The sequence below is a fragment of the Microtus ochrogaster genome, linkage group LG5 (assembly GCF_000317375.1).
Source record: "Microtus ochrogaster isolate Prairie Vole_2 linkage group LG5, MicOch1.0, whole genome shotgun sequence".
Classification (NCBI taxonomy): domain Eukaryota; kingdom Metazoa; phylum Chordata; class Mammalia; order Rodentia; family Cricetidae; genus Microtus; species Microtus ochrogaster.
The window spans coordinates 36,878,312-36,900,104 of NC_022031.1; the positions used below are offsets into that span (position 1 = coordinate 36,878,312).

General features: G+C 41.7%; 2 protein-coding genes across 2 annotated transcripts in view; one reads left to right on the plus strand and one right to left on the minus strand.

The window, feature by feature from the left end:
* Dnaja1 (DnaJ heat shock protein family (Hsp40) member A1) overlaps positions 1-1,921 on the plus strand; it is a 12,194-nt gene extending 10,273 nt beyond the window's left edge. Inside the window, exons 7-8 of the mRNA XM_005362368.3 lie at positions 5-91; positions 737-1,921. Of these exons, the coding sequence (XP_005362425.1) occupies positions 5-91; positions 737-955 (306 nt within the window). The 3' untranslated portion in view covers positions 956-1,921. The remainder of the gene's footprint in view (positions 1-4; positions 92-736) is intronic.
* Positions 1,922-4,541: 2,620 nt separating this feature from the next.
* On the minus strand, positions 4,542-21,492 carry Smu1 (SMU1, DNA replication regulator and spliceosomal factor). The gene is made up of 12 exons (XM_005361994.1): positions 21,361-21,492; positions 18,992-19,202; positions 18,373-18,525; positions 17,320-17,430; positions 15,806-15,934; positions 13,115-13,234; positions 11,846-11,962; positions 10,840-10,967; positions 10,022-10,148; positions 7,378-7,545; positions 6,100-6,252; positions 4,542-5,117 (listed from the first exon to the last, which is right to left on the minus strand). The coding sequence occupies exons 1-12, from the start codon at positions 21,384-21,386 to the stop codon at positions 5,019-5,021; spliced, it is 1,542 nt and encodes a 513-aa protein (XP_005362051.1). The 5' UTR covers positions 21,387-21,492; the 3' UTR covers positions 4,542-5,018.
* Between the last annotated feature and the right edge of the window lie 301 nt (positions 21,493-21,793).

Sequence of the window (21,793 nt, forward strand, 5' to 3'; positions counted from 1 at the left end):
CAAGCATGGAGATATAAAATGTGTGCTGAACGAAGGTATGCCAATATATCGTCGGCCATATGAAAAAGGACGTCTAATCATTGAGTTTAAGGTAAGAACTCAAGGATATTTGATAATGGCTAATAAAGAGTGAACAAATGCATTTATTCCCTTTGTCCAGAAAGAATTGACAAACCAGGTGACCAAGGTGGGGGGGGGGAGGCGTGGCTAAGAAAGGCTTACTTAGTATTATGACAGTCTGTTAGCACCTATCCTGGGTGGTATGCCCATGTAATCTAGCACTGGAGAGGATTGGGTAAAGAATAAATCATCTAATCCGGGCGGTGGTGGCGCATGCCTTTAATCCTGGCACCTGGGAGGCAGAGGCAGGCGGATCTCTAGTTCGAAGCCAGCCTGGTCTACAAGAGCTAGTTCCAGGAGAGCTGGGACTTTTACATAGAGAAACCCTATCTCGAAAAACCAAAAAAAAAATCATCTAGCTGGGCTGGATGGTGAAGGTGAACATCTTTAATTCCAGCACTCAAGGCCAGTGTGGTCTACAGAACGAATTCCAGTACAGTTAGGGCTACACAGAACATGTCTGAAAAAGCAAAATAGTAATGATTGGTTCTAAGCCAAAGTTGCGAGGTATACCTAAAGAAATAGGTAATTACGTGTTTTTTCTGGAGGAATAGTTCCAGTGTACTTACAGGATCTAATGATAGACTCAGACTTAGCTGCAATTTCTTTTTTGCAGGTAAACTTTCCTGAGAATGGCTTTCTCTCTCCTGATAAACTTTCTTTGCTGGAAAAACTCCTTCCTGAAAGGAAGGAAGTAGAAGAGACTGATGAAATGGATCAGGTAGAACTGGTGGACTTTGATCCAAATCAGGAAAGACGGCGTCATTATAATGGAGAAGCATATGAGGACGATGAACATCACCCTAGAGGTGGTGTTCAGTGTCAGACCTCTTAATGGGCCAGTTGCTGTTTGTCATTCTGTATGCAGTAGTGAATGTGGGAAGGACTGTAATCATAATATGCTCACTACTTGGCTGTTGTTCTTGTTTTAATATTCAACTATAGTAGTGTTTTAAAAGTTAAATGAAGAATAAACACAAATATAAAAGCTCTGACTTTGCCCTGTATGTATGATGACTTCAATGTTCAAGATGAAGTTTAGTACTTGTAAAAAAAACTACTTTAAAAGTTCCCTAGCATCTGTTAGGTCATATCTTGTGTAACTGATATTAGCTGTGTACATTAGACTGATATGCTAGGTATGTGTTATATGACCCTTAATTGTTAAGCTATGGAATTAAAATTCTGTACTTAATAAGAAAAAGAAAAGAATTAGTGACATGTTGGTCTGTCTAGTTGTATGAAGTGGACTAATTGTGATGCCTCTGCATTGTATTGCCTTGGCCATTACTAGAAGGTGGCATAATACATAATTTCACCTGTTATTTGTGATAGAAATGATACATTCCTAAAGAAATTTATCATAAACTACTGCTTAAGGGCTTGCTCTTCTAGATTGCATTCCCTTCTGCTGTGCCATTTGTTAAAAAAAAATATACATATATATATATATATACATACACAGTTAGAAAACATGGTCACCTCTCTTCCCTTCTCCTTGAACCATAAGCCCTTGGGTAGTGACTTCCAAAACCCAAGTAATTTTACAAATTAAAGTGAAGAGACCTTGTATGTGGGGAAGTGATTTGCATGTATAATCCAGGAAAGGCTTGCTATTTGACTTAGGCCCCAACGTAATTGCAATTTAATGTTGGTAGTATAGCAAATTATGAATAGCTTTGTTGTATGTTTTAAAGTCACATGTTCACATGCTTAAATCTGGGTATCGGAATTTAAGCAGTTATTGAAATGTATTACTGTCTCCTAATACACTGATTATAAAGTGTTTCTAATGTGTCACTGCAGGCCTTTTTTTCTCAGTTCAAAGTTTTGGCTTTTAGAATGTAACTTTATTACTTTGTTCCTGAAATATGCAAATGATTTGATTAATATATATGGGTAAGTAGCAAAAATGTAGGTCTGAGCCCAGGTCAGAAAAGGGAACTGCACCCACCTGGGTGAGAGTATGTGAACTTCATGCCAGTGCAGTACTCAGTACGTGGGTCTATCACATCTTCTGTAATCAGGAATTTAAAAACATTTCCAATCTGGAAGTACAATGAAGTTCTCTTCATGGAGAGAACATCTGAATCAAAAAGCAGGGTGAGAGAAATGGCTCAGTGGTTACATTGACTAAGGACCCAGGTTCAGTTATCAGACACCCATTTCAGGCATGAGACATAGACATTGATGTACATACATACATGCAAACAAAACAGTTAAAACTCAGGAGGAAGAGGTAGGTGATCTCATGGTTTCAAGGCCAGTCTGGTCTACAGAGCAAGTTTAGGGCATCCTGGGCTACACAGAAAACCCAGCCTTCAAAAACAAACTTTGCAAGTTAAATGTCAAGCTAAATTTAGCATTTTTTTTTTTCATTTTGGGGGGTGGGGTTCAAGACAGGGTTTCTCTGGTTCACTTTGGAGTCTGTCCTGGAACTCACTCTGTAGACTAGGCTGGCCTTACTCATGGAGATCCACCTGCCTTTGTCTCCTGATTGATTGCAATTAAAGGCATGCACCACTACATCCAGTTTTAAACTCAAAGCAGGAAAACGTCACCTTGAACATACTGTACTTGAAGCTTCCCAGATGTGAGATGCTAACAAAAGCTGTGAAGTACAGAAGAGCTGTTGCATTTAATTAAGACCTTTGGAAAGAGTCAAAATGAACATCTAGTGGAAAGATGATGTAAAGCACTGTATACGATTATGCTTGCTGGATGAATCTCAGTACTAGTTTGGGTGGGACCTGAGAATGTCTTTCAAACAAGCTACTGGGTGAGTAAACCATAAAAGCAGACTGGAGTCCAGCTGCTTGTCCTTTCTATTCTTGTCCATGGTAACATGGACAGTCACAGGAGGTAAATACTTTTGACAATTCAGATTGTGAGCTTGAACCTAGAACAAAACTGACTTGCAAGAATAGAAACCAATGAGAAAACTACACCCTAGAATTACAGTTGGCATTTTTAAAAAACATTACCCTGAAATGTGATTCATCATGATTGTCAACTAAGTAGGGAACAGAACACCAGGATTGTCTGGTGGGCCACACCAAAACTACTACCTTCTTCAAACATGAGTTTTTATAATCAAGTCCCAGGTATTGAGCTTTCATTAGGCCCCTATAACCTCTGGCTTGGGGATAATTGCAGTTAGCCACCAGATGTCAGCCTTTGAGCAGATCGCATTCTGTACTACCACATGGGAGTTTCTCCCAACTTGGCTACTTCGTTGGGAAGTGGGTACCAGAGGTGAGCATCGACCTTAATGCTGCCTTAGCACAGGACTGTTCCAGGAGGGTGGTTCCTACCTCTAGCCCTAGAGAAAGCTGGGCTGAAAGGGCTTAACGCAGGCCAGTCTTGTAAGTTCCTTCCAAAAGTAGCTGAAGGATGAACAAAGGTGGTCTGCTAGAAATTTTCCAAATGTAATCTCAGAAACTAGAAACTACCAGTTTATCCCTTAGCTTACCGGTATACCATGCTACAGTCCCTGTAGCAGCGAACACCTTTAATCTCAGCACTCTAGAGGCAGAAGCAGGCAGATCTCCATGAGTTTGAGGCCAGCCTGGTCCACAAGAGCTAGTTCCAGGACAGCTAGAACTCACACAGAGAAACCCTGTCTTGAAAGACCAAGAATAAAGATAAAAAAGACATGGTTCCCCTATAGCCTCCCATGTTGACCTTAAACTTGTGCTTTTGGGGGGCCGAGGGGGTTCAAGACAAGAGTTTCTTTGTGTAAACAGTCCTGACTTTCCTGGAACTCAATTTGTAGACCAGGCTAGCCTTGAACATACTATAGAGCTAACTTGAATTTCTAGTCCTCTTGCTTCTACCTCCCAACTGCTGGAATACAGGCATGCAAGTTTATGTGGCACTGGGAAATCAAACCAAGACATGTGTGCTAGGCTAGCATTCTACCAACTGAGCCCAAAATGTGGAAACTTGGTAATGACTTAAAAGCCTAAAAGGCCTCACTCTCTTGAACAGCTTAGCATACATTACGAACGCTCTCTACATTGTTGGTTGAAATCAGGACATTAATGTGGAACCCATTTTCAAGAGTTGTTGAAATGTTTTTCTTCAGCTAACTGATACACATTACAAGAGAATTTAAATCTCCAGTCCTTTTCTACTTTTTCTTCACAATAGTACATTTTCAGTGCCAAATCATCTGCCAAAAAAGGATGTCTAAACTTCAAAAATCCCATAAACCACCCTGTAACTAGTTCCAACCCGAACATGAGCGTTACATTGAAGCAAGCCTGAACATAAAGGGCAGAGCTCAGATGCGGACAGCGGAATGTGATTGTGTGTCACCAGGCCTTTTTCATGTTAGTCCTAAACTACCCCAGGAACTGAATATCAGACCTAAGGTTCAAGAATGATTCTCTTTCTCCCTATTAACACTTACGGTAAAGTCTTCAGAAAGGTATTAAGTTTATTAAAATCTTTTTTTAAAAAAACCCACAACTGCTGAATATGGCACAGTGACTTATTTACACATTTTATGCTAGGACACGTTTTAATTAACAGTATTTAAAGTCTTTTGGAGATTAATGAAAACATTAAATGAATTCCCCAGTTAATGATTCCCCTTTAAAATGCTCTCTAAAAGCAAGCGGGCAAAGGGGGTGGGAGGTTATACCTTTAATTCAAACATTTGAGAGGTAGGCAGATCTCTTGAGTTCAAGGCCACCCTGGTCTACAGAGTGTGTTTCAGGACAGCCAGGATTACAGAGAAACCCACATCTCAGAAAAAAACTTTAAATGATAACTTCTATTTAAGCATAAATTTTTGCACAATTATTCTTGTGGCTTATTCAGACAGTATCTTTGCTTAGGCAGATATGAAAAGTAAAAGTAACACATGAACACGTCTCCACTGTAAAAGAAACTTAGGGTTTCCAGAGCTTCAGGAGTCCATCCTCACTGTAGGTAGCAATCAGGTTCTGATGCGGGTGGTGTGCAATCCCAATCACATCCTTCTCATGAACCTAGAACACGGAAAGCAGTCAGGGTACACAGGTCTTACTTAAAGCACTCTCAAGAGGCCTTTAGAGATGGCTGGGGAGAAAAAGAGACCCTGAGAGGTCATATATTCTAAACAGCACTACTTGAAGAGGGCTCTCCAATCCACACCACGTTGTGATGTAATAATTGTGACATAATCAGAAATAAAGCTTTTATTTTGTTAAATCACTAAAATTTGGGGACCATGTATTATAGCAACTGGTATTAACTGTTCCCCATAAACTGAGCTGTGGCACATGCCTTTAATCCCTCCCTATACACTCAGGAGGCAGAGGCAGGAGGATCTCTGTGAGTTCAGGACCGCCAGGACTACACAGAAAAACTGTCTTGGAAAGATAAAGGGAAAAAAAAATTACTCCTCATAATATCTTCAATTTAGTTGAAATTTTTAGTAGCATAAAGCTGAAAGTGTCAAAAGCAATCAAACTGGAAGGATAATATCCAAGTAGTTACCTCCAAAAGGAATGAAGAAAGCTTGTCTCTCCAATCCTTCGGCCCCGGAAAGTCAGGCCTAGCTAGCAAGCTGTTCCTTCTCTGCTTTCTGTACTGTTTACCCTTTCTCTGAAGCCAAACTGTGCTACAATACACCTGATTTCTAATATATGATACAATCACATTTATTGGTAAACTCCCCGACTGCATGTTTTCTAAGGAGGTTCACACTGATGGCAGCCTGCCTGGAGAGTCGGAGGACACGGACTCCCATGGATATCCCGTATGTGGTCTTTTTTTTTTTTTAATATTTATTTATTTATTATGTATACAATATTCTGTCTGTATGCCTGAAGGCCAGAAGAGGGCGCCAGACCTCTTTACAGATGGTTGTGAGCCACCACGTGGTTGCTGGGAATTGAACTCAGGACCTTTGGAAGGGCAGGCAATGCTCTTAACCACTGAGCCATCTCTCCAGCCCCCCCCCCCCCCCGTATGTGGTCTTTAACTCACCGTCAGAGTTCTCTCCAGCTTGCCGGTGACTGTGCTGAAGCAGTAGAGCACGAAGTCCTCCCCAACACAGTAGATCCACTCACCGCGGGGAGAGAGGGCACAGCAAACGAAGTCACCACCTTCTCTCTTACCAGAACTGAAGCTTCTGACAATCTAGACACCGCACCCAAAACAAAAGCAAACACCAGACTTGTAGCAGGGAAACTGCGGGCAGGGGCAGCAGTCTAAACTACCACCGACCTAATGTTTACATGCAGATAGGGTCATGTAGCCAGGCTGGTCTCAAGCTTGCTCTGCAGCCAAGGTTGACTGAATTCCTGATCCTTCTGCCTCCAACTTCCCAAGTGCTGGGATTAAAGACATGTGTCACACACCCAGAAAACAAAATTTTAAAAACTGACATTTTTTTACACTGTTATTTTGCACTTTGGTTACTATTGCCAGTTTCATTCATCGTATGTTACATCTTCCTGCCTGAAAATATTCAAAAGGTAAATTTAACTTAGTTAAGTAGCAGTCAGAAATTTTGAATTTTGCACCCAAGTCACCAGCCCTGTCCTTCAGTTACTTTATTGCCCATGTTCTCATGAGGCAAATTTCATCTCACAAACAACCATCTTCTAAACCTCAGTTTTCAAGGCTACCTGGACTTAACATCCACCAGTCCACTCTTACCAGACACAACACCCATCCTCCACCCAGGAAGGAACACTACGATTTTCCTTTATGATATACAACTTTAAATTCACCCTGAGTGATCACCTGCAGTTCCAGCACTTAAAAGACTGAGGAAGGAGGATTCAGAATTCAAGACCAGCCTAGGCTACACAGTGAGACACTGCTGTTTTCTTTCTATTAGTATCCCATTAATATCTATTAGTTCGCCTGTGATAGTTAGATATCTCAAGAAAGTGACCCACACCACACTGGACCTCCCTAAAAGGGATAATCTTCAGGTCAGTCTTAAAAGCTAAAGGACAGACCAGAGCTGGCTGGGCATAGTAGTGTATTATAATCCCAACACTCAGAAGTCTGAGACAGGAGGATCATTGAGTTTGAGGGTAGCCCAGGCTACACAGTAGGATACTGTCTCAGAAATCAAAAGACAGATTAGATGAAGGATGAAAAAGCATCATACACACACTGCAGAAAGGATGTGCTTCTGCATGTGTATCTATAAATAAATACAGCTTATATAGCTTAGAAACAGTGACCCTTGTTTGACCACAGTACGGACCAGAACCAAGTCCAGTGCAGAAGCACCTTCTGAGTACTCACCTGCCCCTGCATGTTCATGATGACCACTGTGTTTGATCGGTTGCACACAACAAAGTGCTCTGGGTTTTTAGGAAGCAGAATCACGCTATTGACGGTAATATCTGTCCCTGCAGTACTGCCCAATGATTTAAAGGTATTTGAACATTCCGTGGTCTTCATATTCCAGATCTACCACAAAAATATAAAACATAACACTTAGATTAACAATTAGGTTTAAGAAAATCAAATAACCAATACTGCCACATGTATAGTAAGCATTCCTCAGCATTTAAGCGGCATAATAAAATGAAAACCACAAGCTAAATAATAAAAATCATTTATTTTTCAGGATCATGCTATCTTCATAAACAGCTGGAGGCTAGCACACTGGCACACACCTTTAATCCCAGCACTCATTAAGGGGAGGGTTCAAGGTCAGCCTGGGCTACTGTATAGCAAGATCCTGTCTCAAACTAAACAAAATATCAGGCATAAGACCTGTAATTTCAAGCATCAGGAGGACGAGGCAAAAGGATCCCTAGTTTGAGAAAGATGAGAAAGAGTATAAAAGGGAAATAAGGAGGGGAGAATCACCCAGGGACTGAGGACATGGCTCAGAAAAGTGCCTGCTAGTAACTTTCTATTTTGAGGACTTAAGTTTGAGTCCCAGCTACCACATAAAAGGTGGATGCCAGCAATCCCAGCACTGGAAAGACTCACGACAAGCCTTGGGGCTCTCGGGCCTAGATCTTTGAATCCTAGTGCAAGGTGGTGCATTCCAGAACCCCTCCACCCACAAAAAAAGGGCAGGTCTTCATGGAGGGAAGCCTCAGGTTAAGAGCACTGATGCTCTTTTAGAGGTCCTCAGTTCAATTCCCAGCAACTACATGGTAGTTCACAACCACCTACAATGGGATCTGATACTCTCTACTGGTGTGCAAGCATACATGCAGATAGAGCACTTATGTACATATAAATACAAAAATATGTAAATAAATCATTAAAAAAGAGAAAAAAGGAAGAAAAACACATAAATGGAGAAGCAACTAAGGAACACCACCAGTGCTGACCTGCTCTGGCCTCAAGGTACACAAGGAAACATGTACATATCTACATGTACAAACACAAACAAAAACGCTCAAAAGGCATTAAGACCAAAAGAGACGTCAATTTAGCGCCCTGTTTTAAAAACTCTGATTTGGTGAGGCTGAAGTGAATATGGTCAAAAAGATCACAGCATTGGCACATACATGAGAACCTAAAAGGCAGAAGCCACTCAGGCACTGGACTACTCAGTTCTTACCTTGTCCTTCTAGGCTTATGAACTCAAAGAGTGTAGTCAGAGAGCTTAAAGAGACAAAAAAGGGCTGCATGGCACTGTTCAGATACCCCTCACTAGGGGTCGAAGAGCCCCTACAGCACGCTCCCAGTGCTTTTCCTCTGTGACTAACAGCTCTGGACAACACAAATGTCTTCTAAACATCTGTAGGGAGAAATGGTTGCCCCACTAGATGTTCAAGGTAAATATGGTTACCTGCCACAATCTTCTGGAGTTCAGCAATCAATTTTCTACTGGAGTTTCTCAACTTTTCCAAGAAATAAGGTCCTTTAAATTTTTTATTTAGGATGGTGTGGTGGTTCACACCTCTAATCCCAGCACTTGGAAGGCAGGGGCAGGTGGATCTCTGTGAGTTTGAGGCCAGCCTGGTCTACAGTGTGAGTTCCAGAACAGCTAAGACTACATACACAGAGAAACCCTGTCTCAAAAATCAATCAATCAATCAATCAACCAATCAATCAATAATACCCCTGGAACTGGAGATACAGGAAACTGTGAGCTGTCTAACACAAAGGATCAAACCTGGTTTTCTGGAAGAGCAACTACTAACTACTAAGCCATTTCCCCAGCCCCTGAAATAACTAAATCTTTAAAGGTACTGAATAAAGACTCATTAATTTCAGTTGAGATATGTTGGGAAAGGACTATTTGAAAGTTGAGTTTATTTACTTTTATTTATGGATACAAATGTTTGCCTGCATGGATGGATGTGCACCATAAGCATACAGTGCACACAGAGACTGAAAGTGGAGTTACAGATGGCTATGAGCTACCATGTAAGTGTGGGAACTGAATGGAGTTCTCTGCAGGAGCACCAAGCACTTCTACCTACTGAGCTGTCCCTCCAGCCCCTCTGTTTTTAGGACAAGGTCCTTTTTATACAGCCTAGGCTGGACTGAACTTGTAGAAGTCTTCCTGCCTTTGTCTCCCAACTGCTGGGAGGCTTGTATTTCTATGCTTTCTCCCCCTCGCTCCCCTTCAGGTATAAGAAAAGACTTAATTTGGGAAGAAACACAAAAAGGGCATTTGGTCATTGAAACATTTCTGAATCTGATTACAAGTAGTGGCTAATATTCACAGGAAGACAGGCTGAACTACTGTGTGTACCTATGGATGAAGGATCACTTATGTTTCTACACATGAGATAAAGATTGGGTTGTCTGAGTGTGAGGTTATGAGTGTGTATGATATAGACCAACAAACAGGGAACACCCACAGCATGCCTGCCTCCGATTCACAGCTGTATCATCACCACCCTGACCAATGGTACCGTCTTAAAGAGCAACAGTGAGGAGGACATCCCAGGAGTCAGTAATGATACTCTACCTTCACAGTGCCATCAGAAGATGCGCTGATAATGTAATGTCCATCCTGGGTAAATGTTGCCTCGTTAACAAAGGAGGAATGGCCTCGAAATTCCTTCAGTGTTTTTCCAGATTTTAAACCATGAATTCTATCAAATAAAATTAAAAGAATATTCATTATGTTATGTGGAAACAAATCACTGAATGTATTTTAGATGAATTACAAAAGTATTACAATATTAAATGATGAAATGTACACAGTAAAAACCACATTTTTGCTTTTTAAAACAAGTGCTTCACTAGGGAGTTCAAGCTGCCCTAGAATTCGCAGTCCATCTGTCTCTGCCTTCCAAGGGTTGGGAGTCCAAGCTTCTACCTCCCAACCCAGCATCACAGACCACACACTGAGAAAAATTAAACACATTGGGCTGGAGAGATGGCTCAGTGGTTAAGAGCACTGACTGCTCTTCCAAAGGTCCTGAGTTCAATTCCCAACACCCACATGGTGGCTCACAACCATCTGAAATGAGGTCTGGTGCCCTCTTCTGGCCTGCAGGCATACACACAAACAGAATATTGTATACATAATAAGTAAATAAATAAATATTTAAAAAAAAGAAAAAAAAGAAAAGTGAAACACTGTTATTTCACCCTCTCAAATACTTCTGGATATCTGGATACCAAAGCGCTGGGCCACCTGAACCTGAGGAGATGAGACCTAACAGGGCCCTGTTCTCCATACCACCCCATCCTGGAAACGCATGAAGACTCACAAGTAACTTCCCTCTGGGGCCTTATTTTATCAAACTGTCATAAGGACTGCTCTGGGACTCCTCTTACCTTATTGTTTGGTCAAAAGATGCACTGAGGATCTGACTGCTGTCCTTTGAAAAGCTTAGACAGGTGACACCTTTACTGTGTGCCCTTTCAAATCTCCTTAAACACTGTCCACTCTGAATCTTCCACACCTTTAAGAAAATAAAAATGTGAATGAAGTGTTGGCAGGGACAGCTGACAACACAGCACTAACACACCAAGGTAGCAGCAAAGATGCATGCCTACAGCCCAATCTGGCATGTCTATTGCAGTAGTACAATAATATGGATTCAAGACACAGTGGTGAACTGCAGAGACGGCTCAGTAGTTAAGAGCACTTTTTACTTTTGTAGAGGACCCAGATTCAATTCCCAATACCTACAGGGTGACTCAGAACTACCTGTAAGTCCAGTCCCAGGGGAATCTGATGCCGCCTTCTGACCTTAAAGCACCAGGCACACAAGTGGTGCACACATATACACATGAAGACAAAACACTCATACATATAAAATAAAACACAACCCAGTGTTAAGAGTGTTTGTCTAACATTCACAAGGCCCCAAGTTCAACACCACAAAAGAAGACAAAAAAAATAGTAGCCAAGTCTATTAAGCAGGAACTATTTCCTTATTTTACCTCCCAGTTGCATTATCAGCAACTAAAAACAAGCCACAGCTAATATCACCCCCTACAGATAGATAGACAGACAGACAGACAGACAGACAGACAGATACAGAGAAAAAGAAGGAAGAAAGGAAATATTAACCTGCAGTACATTACATATATTGCCCTACAACCAAGACAGACATGAACATATTTGGACTTAAGTGCCAGATCTGTAATTTACCAGCTGTGTGACTGCAAATATATTAATGGACCATCCCAGACAGGATTATTAGTAAAACTGAAAATGAATTGGGGATTAGCATCAAATGGATGCTTAATATATAGGAGTTATTTTGGTAGTAAATGTCATGTGTATCACACCATTAAAAAATTTTTTAAATATCTAAATCTAAGCATTCCATACCTTAATCTTTCCATCTTGGGCCCCAGTTGCTAACATTTCAGTATCTCGGCTGAAACACATGCAGAGGACAGCATCATCCATCATCATGAAGTTATCTTGGGCCTGGTACTTAAGATCCTAAAGTGATGATTAACAGTTATTAAAATAACACAAAATCAAACCACTGCCCCAGTAGCCCCACCCAGACCCCAGAAATTCACGGAAAGCAGGAATTCTGGGGCCCTGAACTCTGTCCTCATGTTTGCACGGCATGTGCTTTCACCACTGAGCCACTGCCCCAGCACCTGCAATGCATATTTTGATTTCCTTAAGATAGAAAGTCCTCATTTCAAAAAAGAAATAAATAAGAAAATGGACAAAGGGGCTGGGAAGTTACCGTCTTAGGAGCACTCCTGAACACATGTGAGGGGAAAAATTATGGTACCCATTTGTTACCCCAGAGCTAGGAGAGCAGAGCTAAGTCTGGACCTCGCAGAGCATCCAAGCTAGCCTATTTGAGGAGTTCCCCGCCACTAAGAGATCCTATGTCAAAACAAGGAGGACAACACTTAACTAAACACCCAAGGTTTCCTCTGGTCTCACAAACACATACATATGTCCATCTGTACCTGAATACACTCACATGGTGAACGTGGTCATAGACTTCAAAGAACAGAAAAATTTGGTGGCTATTTACATATAAACTTCACTCATATGAAAAATACAATTAGTACTAAAATTAGTACTAAAATTAGTACTAAAATTAGAGATTGGCAACAATCTCTAAGAGACCATGCTTCATTCCTTGCACTGCAATGTAGTTCAAACACTACAAAGAGGAAATCGAGGGCATAATACAGTAAGTGGCATGTATGTTGCCCTCTGTGTAACATTACTAAAAGGACACGTAAGTAACTGCTAACACACACAGAACATCCCTTTAAAGCTAAGGAATGGGTAACCCTGAACCAACCCAAGAGGAGCTCTGATGGCTCAAGGATGAGAGTAAGAGCTGCACACTTCTCTTGAAGATCTCATGACCCTTTCTGAATATTACAGACACGTAACTCACTCCAACCAAAATGTTTTCAATAAAAACTCATGAACAGATAACAAAGGTTTCTCCCATTTAATAGAAACTCAACTTAAAATGAGCTTAAATGAGTTTAAACTATAAAAATACATCTTTCATAAAGACCTTTCCTCAATCATATAACTCACAAATAAGACAAAATTAACTGAAAATTAGCAATTCTTCCTTTAAAAGTTAATGCATTTTTAATACTTTACCTTCCTGATTTTTCCTGTAGTGAAGTTCCACACTTCAATAAATCCATCAACAGATCCAGTGACCAGATACTGACCATCTGGAGAGAACCGAGCACACTCCACGTGCGATTTCTGACCAAACTGTTTCAAGTGAAACAAAGAACACATAAATTGTTACCTAAGGGCCTTTAAACGATTTCCATTTTAGCCTTTTAGGAAACCCAGCCCTTGCATATAATCCCAGATGGCCCATATTGTGGAGTACTGGAAGGCATTTCTACACATGGAACCTGGTAGATGCTTTCTCTGACCAGTTTTATATCTAAATGTTGTTCCTGTTTTAATAATAAAATTAGTTAATGGAAAAAAATGGGAAAAAACACAAGGTTTTGTCCTTTCGAAGATGATTTCACTATGTGGCCTAAGATGGCCAAGAACTCAATGTAGCCCACTGGAACCCTGCCCTCTAATGAGATCTTCCTTCTGCAGGAACCCTAAATACTGGGATTACAAGCATACATCATCACACAGAGTGTGTGGTGGTATATGGGGGAAAAATTTTTTAACATGAGATATAAAACAAATAATTCAGTTAGCACAAGCCATAACTTTCTGCCAGAATTAGCAATTAGAAGGCCTTTCCATTCCAAGTTAACATGGTTTAATGTTTCTGTTGTGTATCTGGATGGAAGAGGGGACTCATTTTCAAAATAAGAGTGTTGTAAATAAAATTTTCATCATTATTTCATAACGTTTTATTGAATCAGTGATAATATGTGACTCACAAAACTAGGACTAAGAGCTGGAGAGATGGCTCAGCGATTAAGAGCACTGGATAAGGCCCAGGACCTGGATTCCACTCCCAGAACCCACATAGCACCTCAGGACCATCTGTAACTATAGTTCTAAGAGACCTGATGCCCCCTTCTGGCCTCTACAGGCACTAGGCACATATGTAGTACACAGACATGCACACAAAACACTCATACATTAAATAAATTAATCTATCTACCCACCTTTAGGGAAGAAAACTAGGACTAATCATTGGACGAGTTATTTGCTTGCTAAGTGCCTTCCTAGCGTTTGCACTGACTATGCTCCAGTGTCAGGGAAACCACAGGACAGCAGACGGATAATAACACTGATTTTCCTTTTTTGGTGCTGGGATACAGACCCAGGGTCCACACATACTAGGCTCTACCAAACTATCCCCAGGCCACTGTGTCTAGGGATAAGACAGGCTTTCAACTTGAGTCTTCCTGCTTTGGCCTGCAGGCATTACTGGGGCACATCACCACTTTATTTACTTACTTATTTTTCAAGACAGGGTTTCTCTGTGTAGCCCCGGCTGTCCTGGAACTCCCTCGATAGATCAAGCTGGCCTGGAACTCTGAGAACCTGCCTCCGTATTCTGAGTGTTGGGATTAAAAGCCTGTGCTACAACTACCCCACTGTCTAGCTCTAATGCAAAATATTCATTCCAGAAAACTTCTAGCCCAGTAGCACCAACAGAATGATCTCTAACTGAATAAAGTCTTCGACCAAGGCAAATAAAGGTACTACTCAAAAATACTATCACATGCAAATTAGAACACACAGTGCAGAAAAGACATATACAAACTACTGAACCAAAGTCAGAGTTAAGGAATATGCACATCTGTGTGTGCACATTTGCAGTACAGTATATGCACATGTGCACATGTTCATGCAGATGCACTCACCCATGCATGCTCATCTGGAGGTTAGAGGTCAAGGAATCATATTCTATCTCTCTCCACCTTATTTTTCAGGACAGAATCTCTCACTAGACCTGAAGCACCCCCATTTTCTGCTAGAATACCTGCCTCCCTCTGCCCCAGCACTAGGCTTACATATGCATGCTAACATGCTCAATTTTACGTGGGCACTGGGAATTTTTGCACAGCAAGCATTTTATCCACTGAGCCATTTCCTTAACACTATGAACACGCAGCATTTTAAAATTCATTAATGCAATCAGAGCACAAAACTACAGAGAAGCTAAGGCACTAAGCACACACCATTAGTTCTGGAAGCCGAACTATTTGATCTCCTTTTCCTAAAACAGTTTCCCAATACAATCAAGGTCTCGAGGCTTAGCTCAGAGGTATGTTAAGGTTCTAGATCTAATCCTTGGCATGCACTCACACAGTATCTAAGTCATAAGGCAAAATTATTCTCCTTAACATCACGAGTCAGCTTTAAGATCCATGGCTAACCCTTAGCCTGACATGCAGCAGACTAAGCACAAATTTTTTTTTTATTTTTTATTTTTTGATTTTGAGACAGGGTTTCTCCATAGCTTTTGGTTCCTGTCCTGGAACTAGCTCTTGTAGACCAGGCTGGTCTCGAACTCCCAGAGATCCGCCTGCCTCTGTCTCCCGAGTGCTGGGATTAAAGGCGTGCGCCACCACCGCCCGGCAAGCACAAATATTTAATAGGACATAAATATGAAAAATTCTATAGTCCCAATTAAACCATTTTCCCAAATATAGGATTATGGGCTGAATACCAAGTATGTATCTACAACTGACATGTGCCAACGCCAGGTTCCAGCAGTATCCAAAAGGACACCGAGAGAACCCTGAGTACTGTCAAGCCCTTCTCCCTGGTATCCCAGCTCCTGCCAACAGGACCTGGCTCTGCACATGACGAATACTCAACTAATTACCAGCTGTCCTTATCAGAGCTTACCTTAATATGCCTGCTCAGCTGTGTGGGAAACTTTTCTTCTTCCACGTCTTTGACAGCTGCTTTGCCTCGAAACAAATCTATGGTCATACCAGGAGGAAGCAAGCCCTGGTGCTGCTGCCACTTCAACGCCTGTGGAAACAGAAAGCACAGCGATCTGCTGAGTGGCACCGAAAAGCCATCACTGCTGCTCAGGCAAACTGTGCCTGAAAGAACGAGGTCCAGAAAACACTCTCCAGTTTCCAATTTCCTACTATCCAAACATAATCTCCCGTTCAGTGTGTCACAGAACATGGACTTTTCATGAAAGACTCTGACAGGCAAAAACTGTATCTCACACTTATTTTCCTTTATTATAAACGAAAATTGTAAAGCAGAAATTTCCCAGAGTTCCAGACTCAAAACCAGCCACTAATGACACTGCACAATAATTCCTTCTGTCATTTTCCTCTCACGATGTGTTTAATTACTGTATTAGTAATTATACTATATACTAAGTTTATATTCTGTCTCATCTAGTATCACATCATACTATTTATTACATGCCATACATATGCATGCTCATATGTATTAGGATTGCAAAGCTATCAGGTTTAATGGTTGTCAATACACTATCTATTGGTGTTTCAGTTTACCTATTCAATATGTTAGTGAATGTTTGCACTGCTTTCAATACCTTATCTAATGAATGCTACCTGAACATCTCTGCACTCCCGGATGGAGTTTTTGCCAACTTGACACACAAACCAATCTGGGAAGACAGAATTTCAAGTTAGAAATTGCCTCCATCAGACTGGCCTGTGGGCAGACCTATCAGGGCATTTTCTTGGTTAATGATGTAGAGGCCCAGTCCACTGTACAGGAGCACCCTTGGTTGTCTAAGAAAGTAAGACGAGCAAGACAGTAAGCAGCATAATTAACTGATTTCTGCTTCAGTCCCCACCTCTAGGTCTCCGCTTTGAGCTTACCTGGCTTCCCCAGATGCTGGTGGAGTGTATAATGAAATAAATCCTTTCCTCCCTAAGTTGCCTGCATCGCCCAGGTGCTGGGATTTGTGCACACACACACAAATCCTCACAGCAATATCATAAATACATATGTATTTTTATGTGTCAGAAAATAAAGTCTCACTGTTGGTTATGGTTGGGAGCAAATCTAAAATCTCCAGCACAGAAGCAAACAGTCTGTCCTACCAACTCAACTACAGCCCCAGCTTGACAAGACCAGGTCGCTCAAAGAGTATGGATTCTACGGAGCATTAACATTATTCCAAGTTCCCTAGCACATCCCAACATAATTCTAAATGATGTAGAGATTACGTTCTGAATGGTTTGTCTACACTGCCAATCCAGGAAAAGAGGAAAAAGGTGGCTCGATACAGCTTCTGAGCAATCAGCCCAGCTTGTAGGTAGGCTCTACTCCCAGGGTGTGTGATTTCCTTAGTTCAGAAATATGCCTTATACACAGAACAGGACCAGTAGTTCAGGATAATTTCAGTTCTACAGGTATTCACTTACCTGTCCCAGCAATGCCATGAGACGAGATGGAGGCACCACACTGACTTCTCCAGCTAACGCCTGGGCAATCGCTGCTCTCCTTTTCTCTTTGCTGCTTCCATCTGGATAGGCCTAAAAGAAAAAAAAAGAGTTGGTATCATTTCCAAGGAGAAGAAAGGCATGAATATATATAATTAAAGCTTAGTAGTTAAGAGCATGTACTACTCTTGCAAAAAAACAATTCCCAGAACTCACATTGGGCAGCTCACTACCCCCTATAACTCCAGTTTCAGGGGGAATTCAATGCATCTGCCTTCTGAGGATTGTGCACACAAGAACACATGTACACCTATATACACACATATGTACACAAACACACACATTTTAAATATAATAAAAATTAAATTTTTTTCAAAAGCAAAGGAAATAAGACATTCTCAGAGTAAAACAATAAAATACCCAGTTAAAAAGGTGCTGAACTAAATAGATTTAGTGTTTTAAAGTAACTTCGCAATTCTGCACTCTTGCATTTCTCAAGTATAGAAGAGAGTTGGAATCAGTCAGTCCATACTGTTATTCCTGAAGAGGCCGTGTAAGTCATAATAGAGGTAGGATTATAGTTTCTGAAATATTTGCAGGGTCGAAGACTCATATTCTTCAGAAATCTAACTTTCTATTACCTAGTTCCTATTGCATTCTTCTTCATTTTGGAAGCCCTCTAGTGAAAGTCCATGTGGGAAAGAAACTGCATTTGTGTGTATATATGTGTATAAAATGATGCATTTATACATCTCATTTGTGTGTACATATGTGTATAAAATGATGCATTTATACATCTCACTGGTGGATGAGAGCGCACTGTGGGAAAAAGGTGTTTGCCACCACCCATGATGAAATGAGTTTGGATCCCATGGTAGAAGAAAAGAACCTACTCCTGTAGGTGGTTCTCTGACCTCTACACACATATATCCACCCAAACATATACACAAACAAAAATTAAAAAGTAATTTTGCAAGGCCACATTATTTAATTTTCACAGTTAACAAGGATGTCTTTTCACTACCATGTCCTTACCTCACGAGGATCAAAGTAAGACCTGGCTAAGAGGTTTTCCAGATGAATATAGCGCTCTGGCTGTGTTTGCTTCAACATAATCATGGGGTCTGTCTGTCTCAGAAGGGACCTGGCAGCACCCAACTCACGAAGTTCTATCAGTTCCAGAACAACCTGGACAATGGAAAGAAAATTCATTTTTCAGAACTTCCTCTTCATCAGTCTTTTTCTTCTTCCTCCCAACCCTCTCCTCAGGACAGGTTTCTCTGTGCAGCCCTGACTGTCCTGGAACTCACTCTGTAGACCAGGCTGTCCTGGAACTCACTCTGTAGACCTGGCTGTCCTGGAACTCACTCTGTAGACCAGGCTGTCCTGGAACTCACTCTGTAGACCAGGCTGGCCTGGAACTCACTCTGTAGACCAGGCTGGCCTGGAACTCACAGACACCCACCTGCCTCTGCCTCCTTAGTGCTGGGACTAAATGTTGAATCTTCCAAGAAAGAAAAAAAAAATACACTACTGAGTCTTGACGATGTGAATTTCCAGCCAGTTATATCCCTTGGGCTCTGGGAGGAAGGCTCACTGATACTCTCCATTAAGGACCAACCCACAAAGCTCAGGAACATCACTTCACTCTTACCTGTTCATAGAGATCAATAAGGGTTTTGTCTGGCAATTTCAGAGACTGTATAGCCTGTAAAACAGTATCCCAATGGCCACTGTTAATGTCAGCCACAAAACTTTCAATGCTGTCCACAGTATTGAGAGAGACAGTGGTCTCCTCCTGTAAGGTGGCCAATGCCCGGTACAAACTGTTCTCCTTCAAGTATTGCATGATGAGACGAATCACACTGAGAGAAAACAAAGACAGCCATCAGCCCGGAGAGCTCCAGCCACCGACTAGTCCTTTTACTACCCACTTCCCATTTAGTTATTGAGAGTAAAACTCGGCAAACAATCACAGAATCAAGGTTCCAAACTTCCAGCTAAAGATAGAAGAACTGGGGCTCAGAAAAGGGAACTTGTCTGCCCAATGTTTCCCACTCAGAAAGAAAGCTGGTTGCCTTTCTCATTTTGATCACTGGATTTACTGGACACCCGTTGAGACACTTTACACCTACAGTAGTCAATGATGTCTTTTTTAAAACATCTGGAGCGGTGGGGGCGCACATCTTTGACCCAAATTAAAATTTTTAAAGCCAGATAAATTAAATAAATAGATTGGCAAATCAATCAATCAATAGATTGAATCATCTACATTGCTATTAAAAATCTTGGTCATTAAAAAAATGGCAAGCCAAACAAATTAATTAATTGAATAATGGATTAAATCATCTATATTGCTGTAGGAAATCCTAGTCTACTTTTTTAAAAAAGACAAGACAAATAAGTAGAAATGATAGTCATCTACATTGCTATAGAAAATCTTGGTCCATTTTTTAAAAAATGACAAGCCAAGTAAATAAATAAATAAATTGGGGCTGGAGAGATGGCTCAGTGGTTAAGAGCATTGCCTGCTGTTCCAAAGGTCTTGAGTTCAATTCCCGGCAACCACATGGTGGCTCACAACCATCTGTAATGAGGTCTGGTGCCCTCTTCTGGCCTGCAGACAGACTATTGTATACATAATAAACAAACAAACAAATAAATAAATATTTAAAAATAAATAAAAATAAATAAATAGAATTATTAAATAAATAAATAAGATCATCTACATCGCTGTAGGAAATCTTGGTTCATTTAAAAAATTATAAGCCAAATAAGTGAATGAATTTAGATTCAATCATTAGATAGATATAGATGGGTGAATAGATTGAATCTATACTGCTGTAGGAAATCTTGATACATTTTTTAAAAATGAGGCACCAAATAAATAAGTAAATAGATTAAATTATTAATAAATAGATAAATGGATTAAATCATCTACACTGATGTACGAAATCTTGGTCCATTTAAAATGATAAGCCAAATAAATGGATAGATAAGAAAAATACATAGAATAAATCATTAGACAAACAGCGATAGATAGATAGATAGATAGATAGATAGATAGATAGATAGATAGATAGATAGAATCATCTATATTGCTTTAGGAAATCTGGTCCATTTGTTAAAAATGAGACGCCATTATTTCTACACTGCTGTAGGAAATCTCAGTACATTTAAAAAATGACAAGCCAAATAAATAAGTAAATGAATAAAGAAATGAACAGATAGATAGGTAGGTAGATAGTCATCTAAATTACTGTAGGAAATATTGGCTGGTTCGTTTAAAAAAATGACAAGGCCTTCCCTACCCTCCTCTTCAGTGTTAAGATACAGATGTGCGCACTCCAAGCCCGGTTTCCAGTTTTAAAAAATACACAGCAGGTCTCCATCCACCTCAGTCGATTTAATAAGCCTCCCCCTTCAGCAGACCTTCAGGACACATCTACCTCCCTTGCCCTCCGAACACAAACGTCTGCTAATTTACATTTTACCTGTTGGCCAGCAAAGGCAGAGGGAGGAGTCCTGGAGAAGTCCACCAAAGACTCTTCCATCACTAACTCCACATCTGCCTGGCCCCTCGCCGCCCCCGGCTTCGCTAAGCATCATCCTTCTGACCCAAATTCTGTCTCTCGGTCCACACAGCGGCTCTCACTCTGCAAGCTGCAAATCAAAACTCGGCGCCACCTGGGGTTTGCGCAAACAGAAGCAACCGAGCCTTTCTGGTAACTAGCGCTGGGACTAGGAGGAAAAGCTGCCTCGCGGGCAGCCTGGGGGAGCGGTGGCACAGGGACAGCCCTGAGTGAGGGCTGAGCGAGCAGAGCAAGCACAGCGATCACGTCTGCTCGGCGAGCCTCTCCAGCTCCACAGCGGGCCGCCGGGGTCCGGGCTGCCCGCCACAGAGCTGCTCTCCCCGCGGGCACACCGAGGCCGCAAGGCCCCGGCGCGCAGCCCCCTCGGACGTCCTCTCGAGCCCCTCCACCCCACGCCCTCAACGCCGGGACGAGCCACAGCCGTACTCACTCGGAAGACTCGATTTCGATCGACATAGCGGTATCGCTCGCTCCAGGTCCAGGCCCGTCTCAGTACAGACTTGGTCGCACAACACTTCGTGACACTTCCGGCGGCCTCCTAGCGTCACTTCCGCCCGGCTACGGGCTCAGAATGATGGGGGAAAATGCAGGGGTGGCGCAGTGCGTGAGGGGCGGGGCCTAGCGTGCTTGTCCGAACCAAAGTCTCTCTGGAGCTGGGGAGACGGCTCAGAAAAGAAGGTGATCCTGACCTCCTTCGATCCCGGGGAGCCACAAACTCGCTCTGCTCGCCCTCTTCTGGCTCAGTGGCGACTGCACGTTAACATAAACGCGGAGTAGCGATGTTGCGCACACCTTTAATTCCAGCACTCGGGAGGCAGAGGCAGGTGGATCTCTGTGAGTTTGAGGCCAGCCTGGTCTACAAG

Excerpts from the sequence above, each read along its gene's own strand:
- Smu1 (XM_005361994.1), bottom strand. The coding sequence starts at position 21,386 with ATGTCGATCGAAATCGAGTCTTCCGA. Across the intron at positions 19,203-21,360 it reads ATCGAAATCGAGTCTTCCGA|TGTGATTCGTCTCATCATGC; the intron begins GTGAGTACGGCT and ends GTTTTCTCTCAG. Across the intron at positions 10,968-11,845 it reads CCCAAGATGGAAAGATTAAG|GTGTGGAAGATTCAGAGTGG; the intron begins GTATGGAATGCT and ends ATTTTCTTAAAG.